Raw genomic sequence first — 7,065 nt, forward strand, 5'->3', positions numbered from 1 at the left:
CTGTGATTCACCACTCTGGGGAGATTCACAGGCTCTGAATGAGGGGATGATGCTTTCTTAGAGACTAACTGCTGGTGGGATGCAATTTATGATTTGATTGTTTTTAGCCCAAGTCTGTTTGGAACATGGTAAATTGCAGATACTAGAAATATAGTGTTTGTCTAGGAACAAATCTTAGTAAACATGGGATTAGATTTAAATAATGATTAACTTGTGTATCTGCACACATATACACATCATTCTTACCATTTCTTGTGGGTATATTTTAAAACGTTTGTATAGTTTTCCAGTAAGACACAGGTGGATGAAAAACAATATTTGTTTTCCTTAAGGAAAAAAAATAGAGAAATAAATCCTGGTTTTCATAATCCAGGTTTTAATTCAAATATTGAATGCAGCAGCCCTAACTTCTAAAAAGAAACTAAGTAGAGGACGTATCTTTCTTTACTTTAACCAAACATTAGGGAGGTTGTCCTTCCTTAAAATAATGTGTATTAGTAGATTGAGGCTGAAATGTGGTCTGCCTGCTTCCAGATCCAGGGACCTTTGCCCCCTTGCTGATCAGTTGCTTAAATGCCATGATACAATATTAACACGTGACCCTTCTACATCATTACCAGAGAATATCTTTTATAATTTACCTTTCTTCTCCCAGGGATGGAGGGCTGAAGAGAGCAAAGGTGAAGGACACCTTTAAGGAAGAGCAGCAGAAGAATTATAGCAAAATGATTGTGGGCAACGGATCTCCCAACTTGGAATCAGACTGAGGCCACCCCTGATGCTACCCTGTAGATAAACTCGGCTTCCCAGAACTACCTTAGAAGTGAAGTGTTTTTTGGGGAGGGGGGTTTGTTTCATTTTATTATTTTGTTTTGTTTATTGTTAATATTTTCTACAGGATGATTGTCTCTACCTCTTTATGCCAGAGGCAGAACCTACAGGTGACCTGTTGTGGCTTTCCTGAGGCTGTTGGAGCACTAGCCTCATCAATTGTAAGGTAGTTGACTGAGGCAAAACAGATTCTGCCTTTTGTAAAAGGATGGTGTCATTGGTGATTGAATGAAATATTTTTACAGGGACAAGTGCTTCTAGGGAGTATTTGAACCTCGTTCATAGGGTAAATTCTTGGAAACTATCCCAACTATCTGTGTCCACAATTTGCTTTTCTTCACTTACACAATGGGGGGTCACACAACAATGTGAGGTTACCATTGGGGTTCTGTGTTACTATAAAGTTGAAAAGAAAAATGGAACCTTGTATTTTAGGGTGAAGGACAACTTTGTGGTGACCTGACCAGAAAGCCAAAAGGAAGTATAAATTATTTTTTCCCTAATGTGTTGGGACAGTAATACTATTTGGTAAGCTTCACCAAAGAAAAATTGAGTGGAAGTAAAGGTGTGTATGTATTTATGTATAGGAGACTCACAACACATTTCAACCAGCAATGGTGATTAATAGCTTAGTTAGTTTTTCTTGTGTGTATGCTAAAGATTCCCTTCCATCTACCAACTTGTTTGTTTTTGTAACCAAAGACATTTTCAAATATAAGGAACCTTAAAAAAAAAAAGTCACATTGGGTATCTTCAGTATGAATGAGTGAAAGCCGCCCCTCACCCTCCCACCCTTAGTGGTTTATTCTCAGATCTTCCTGGTCTTTTAAGCAGAAAAACAAGTGGTATCATTACCTTTTGGAAACTGAGCCTTAAATATTTTTAAAGGGGGGAAATAAGCATTCCCTAACTCAAATAGCATAAGCAATGTTGGATAGCAATATAATACCACTGTAAACTCTTGAGTATTATCTCTCCTGGTAACCTTGTACAGAATGTGAACTGTCTTACCATGAACATAAATAAATTTTATATTTTTAAACATGTGTTGCATTATTTCCTCCTCCCCTCTACCTTCTGGTTTTGAGTGAATTAAATTCCTTCTTATTATAAACAAGGATTGTTTTCATTTCAGTGACATACTCAGATTTTATCGGAGTGGAACACTTAGGAAACTAGAACATCAGCCACTAGTCTTTTTTTTTTTTCCCCTTTTACTTATTTGGAGTCTGGCCCTGTGGACTCTGCCCTTGAACAAAGTCCCAGACTTAAGGTATTTTGCAGGTGAACCCAGACAATTACACCTAAAAGACTAGCCAGGCAGGCCTGGCATGGCCCCATCAGTGTGTACTCTTCTCATCTAGCTAGTAGGATTTGATCCCAAAGAAAAATTTGTAAACAGGTTTCCCTTGTGGTCAGCACCTTTCTGTTCTCATATTTCCACTCTCTTTCTCTGTTGCCTCTTCTTCAAACTGTTAGGGTGATCTTGACCAGGAATCATCAGATTCAAATATGTTGAGATGGCCCTTTGTTTTATTTGTTTTTTTTCCCTCAGAAAAGTTCCTTTTTCTTCTTTTTTGATATTCAATATAGCTTGAATTAAGAGATCTATTTTATTAGCTCACTTCTCAGAAAAGCTAATAAAATAGCTAATGGTATTTTGTTTGGTCACGGATAAGATGTGTCTAAGCACCATGAAAACAACAAAGCTGTTGTGTATTCATTGAGCAGTCTGATGCTAGCTTGGTCAGAACTTTCTCTTCCTGTAGGTCTTTGATGTACACAGTGAATTTTCAAGTTGCTTGCAATTGTCATGTTACTGAAAACATGTTTCTGGAAAGCAAGTCTTGATCAGATTTAGCTCAAGATTCCCACTTTAGAAGTCTTGTGTCTATAGAGTTTAGTATTCCTGAGTTTTCAGGACAATGATTGTAGTGAGATCAAGGGTAGACAGGATTTGGTAGAAAAATCTCATCAGCATCATTCCATCTAATCCTCGCATAGATTGATGAACTGAGCCTTGAGATTACCCTCCCACTCCCGACTTCTTTTTGACTTTTTGTCTTGGCTGTAGGCCATAAGTACACACAACAAGGTTTAGGAGTGCCAGTGGCTTCTGAAATGCCATGGCACATGCTGGGGTTGGATGAGCAGCCATGTGTGAAGCAGTAAATACACTTAAGACCACAGGGAAATGGTTCTGAATGACAGTTGGGTGCAAAGGACAGTCTCCAGGAAGGTTTTCCTGTATAAACAACTTCCCAAGCCATAGTCAACATCATCTTCGTGGCCTGACCACCCTCTCCATGTGTATGTGGCACTTTGAGCATTCTGTTGATACCTTAACATATAATGTTTGTTGGTTTCTTGTAATTACAGATAGTATGTGGTCATGAGGACTGCCTCTTGGGGTCACAGCTGCTCTCAGTCTTTGTTTCTGAAATATCTTATTATTGACCTAAACCACCTCCTGATTGGACAGAGTAGGTTGTGATGGGAGGTAGGGGAAAGGCTGGGGTATGGGATTGGTACTGTAGATTGGGGTCCCTAATAAGAATGTTGACAAAAGTGTGCTCTTTTTATTTGCAGTATGAGTGGAGAGGCTTTGACAGGGGTGCTCTGGGTTACATCCCCAGCACCCCCCTCCTTTTTTTAGAGACAAATTCTGGCTAAGTTGCTGTGGGGGCTGGCCTTGGACTTCTTCAGCCTCCCTAGTAGTTGAGATTACAGGCTTGCAGCATTATACCTGATTTGCTTTTGGTTTTTAACACATGTTCCTAGTGGATTCTATTAGTATTTGGTATTATCATTTTCTCAATAATGATGAAGGTAACAGGATAGTCAAAACATGCTGTAGTTGTGGCTCTGGTACTTAATGGCTTTGCAGCTTTTACACTTATCTGATTTTCCCTTGTCTTTTTATTGATGGTAAAAAAGAAAATAGAAAATACAAAAGTGTATGTGAAAGTAAGTAGGTCCACTTTAAGGGCAATGTAACAACAAATACCTGTGTACTCATTACCCAGACTAATAAGTAGAACTTGACTGTATCCCCAAAGGCAGGAAAAGTCATTTTCTTATTCTAATTATCTTGACAGACGTTAGGATTTTTTTCTAGCTGTTTTGTAAACATGCTTCTGTATGTTTCTTGATGTACGCTCACGAGAACTTCTCTAGTCTGTTGTTTAGTGGCATTAGGATAGCTGCATGGTAGGGTATTAGCATACCCAATTTTAACATAGACACTATTGAACCATTTTCAAAACTGGTGTGCCATTTTACACAACCCATCAGTTGTGAGAGAGCAACATTGAAGTCTAATATAAGAACATATTTGGATTTATTTTATCATCTTATTTTGTGCTTTCTCTTCTATTTTTTCTTCCCTTTTGAATTTATTACTACTTCCACTTATTTTATCTATGTGAATTGGAGATTAATAGCCTTATTTTTATCGTGCTGTTACTTTAAAAATTTCGACTTGCATGCTTGTTGTAGTCTAAAGCCAATCATTTTCCTAACTCTCCTGAAAAAATATAAGGATCTTAGAACTTGAATTTCAGTCATTTCCCCTCAATGTACATGATATTATGATATCATGAATTGTAATCCCACGAATTGACACTGCCCCTGTTGACGTCATCATCCTTGTCATTGGATATGGTCAAGGTTTACTCAGAATTTCCCTACTTCCTCTTTGGTTCTTCCCCCTTTTATCATCTTATTTTGTGCCTTTGCTTTCTTCCACTTCTCCCTCTTGCTTGAACTCTTGGATTTATTACTTCTTCCATTTATTTATGTAAATTGTATATTAGTGATCTCCAATTAATCCAAGACTGATGGACATTTTAATCTTTCCATCTGGGACCACTTTTCTCTAAGGACAGTCTGCTGGTAGCCAATCCCCTGTTTTTTCCTTTCTAAAAGTACATTTACTTTGTATCCATTCTTGAAAGTTTTTCCTGGATATAGAAGTTTATATTCAGATTGAAGTTTTTATTTTTTTATTTTCTCTATGTACATTGAAGATTGTCTTCTAGCTGCGGTCAGCTACCAGCCCCTCATGACTTCTTTGAAGCTAACATTTTGAGGGCACATCATAAGGTCATTGTTTTTTGGAATTTACCATTTCACTGGGATGCATACAGGTGTGTGTTTCTTGTTATTGTCTACTTTCAACTTGACTTTTCATGTGTGGATTGGAATTTTTCATCAAGAACAGAAAGTTCTCAGATATCCCTTACATAATATCTTTTGCCCTATTTCCCCCTTTCCTTTGTTTTTAGAAGACAGACATTACTTTCTCACTCTATCCTATATCTCTTTTTTTTTTTTTTAAAGAGAGAGTGAGAGAGGAGAGAGAGAGAGAATTTTTAATATTTATTTTTTAGTTATTGGCGGACACAACATCTTTGTTGGTATGTGGTGCTGAGGATCGAACCCGGGCCGCACGCATGCTAGGCGAGCGCGCTACCACTTGAGCCACATCCCCAGCCCTATCCTATATCTCTTTTTAAAAAATATTTATATTTTAGTTGTAGTTGGACACAATACCTTTTTTATTTATTTATTTTTATGTGGTGCTGAGAATAGAACCCAGGGCCTCGGACGTGCTAGGCGAGTGCTCTACCGCTGAGCCACAATCCCAGCCCCTATCCTATATCTCTTAATCACTTTTCTTTATAGTTCTCATTTCTTTGCCTGTCTCTACTTCTTTCTGGACAATCTTTAGTTCCACAATTTGATTAATTAATTCTTTCTTTAATTCTATTGATTCTGCTCTTACTACCCTTCAATATAATCCTTCAGTGAGTTTTTTTTCTTTCTTCTTTTTTTTTATTTCTTGGTGATGCTCGGGATTGAACCCAGGGCCTTGGGCATGCTAGGCAAGTGCTCTACCACTGAGCTGCTTCCCCAATTCCCTGCACTCAGTTTCTTATTCTAGTTTTTCATTTCTCATTTCTAGGAGTAATATTTGATTCTTTTTCAAACATGCTTACTCACAAGTTTTTTGTTTTTGGTACTAGGGATTGAACCCAGCGGCACTTGATTAATGAGCCACATCCCTAGCCTTTTTTATATTTTATGTAGAGACAGGATTTCATTGAGTTGCTGAGGGCCTTGCTAAGTTGCTGAAGCTGGCTTTGAATTTGCGATCCTCCTGCCTCAGCCTCCTGAGCCACTGGAATTACAGGTATGCACCATTGCACCTAGCTCATAAATTTTGAGGTTATTTATGTTTATTAGTTTTATTTTTTTTCCCAAAAAATCCAAAGAATGTCTTCAGAGGAGGATCTGAGTCAATTTTTTCTGTTGCTTCTTGGTCATGGAGTCTTATTTATTTGTGTTTAGAGTATTTTCATGATGCTCAGTTGTCTTTTTATTTTTTTATTTTTTGGAATTTCATTTTCTTCTCTCATGATTCCACAATAAGGATTGGAAAACTACAGCCCATGGGCCCAATCCTGCCCTCCACCTGTTTTGTAAATAAACTTTTGTTGGAAGACAGCTGCACCCACTTGTCAATGTAGATCTCTATCTGCTTTTGCCTTACAATAGCAAAGTTGTGCAGTTGCCCTATGGCCCACAAAACCGCAAATATTTACTCTCTAGCCCTTTACCCTGTATAGTTCACCCATGTGAGCACAAGGTCAGTATCCATCCAGGATCACTTTAGACTGAATTATTGGCTTGAAGTTTATTTGGCCATGTAAACGTGAGAGACCTTACTTAGCCTGTAAACCCAAACAAAGGCTGTCTTGTGGTTTTGAATTCTCTGCATAATGTTTTTGAGGTTAATCCATGTTGTGTTTATAAGTAGTTCATTCTTTTTAATTGCCAAGTGGTTTTAAATCCTTAGAGGAAAATTATTTTTCCCTTTCACTCAGCACTAAGGTCTGACAAGCCATTTACTGTGCTCATGTCTGAAGTGGGGGATGGATGATCTTCTCTCATAGTCCTTTGAGAGTCCCCCTTCAAAGGAAGTGTCTTGGGCTTCCCACCTCAAACTGGCCTTTCAGTCTGTCTTTTTTGCCTCAGGCCCTTAATGATCTAGAAACTCAAGTTTGCCTGGTTTGGCCAATTGTGGTAAGGTAAAAGCCAAGTGCTGGCCCCTTACTCTGCTTTCCTCTCTGGGACCTCATCTCCCTCAGACCCTGGCTTGAGCAGTCCTCACTCTTTCTAGTTTGTAGAAGTACACAGAATTTTCTTTTATCCATTGTAAAATTTTAAAAA

At 38.2% G+C, this 7,065-nt stretch overlaps 1 protein-coding gene across 3 annotated transcripts in view; it reads left to right on the plus strand.

Annotated features, from left to right (window-relative positions):
* Window positions 1-1,873, plus strand: part of Gpat3 (glycerol-3-phosphate acyltransferase 3) — a 60,877-nt gene extending 59,004 nt beyond the window's left edge. For all 3 annotated transcript variants that reach the window (XM_078021525.1, XM_078021524.1, XM_078021526.1), the window contains one exon: window positions 656-1,873. In XM_078021525.1, coding sequence (XP_077877651.1) covers window positions 656-767 — 112 coding nt within the window. In that variant the 3' untranslated portion in view covers window positions 768-1,873. The remainder of the gene's footprint in view (window positions 1-655) is intronic.
* Window positions 1,874-7,065: the final 5,192 nt, after the last annotated feature.

The sequence above is a fragment of the Ictidomys tridecemlineatus genome, chromosome 9, assembly GCF_052094955.1.
Source record: "Ictidomys tridecemlineatus isolate mIctTri1 chromosome 9, mIctTri1.hap1, whole genome shotgun sequence".
Taxonomy (NCBI): domain Eukaryota; kingdom Metazoa; phylum Chordata; class Mammalia; order Rodentia; family Sciuridae; genus Ictidomys; species Ictidomys tridecemlineatus.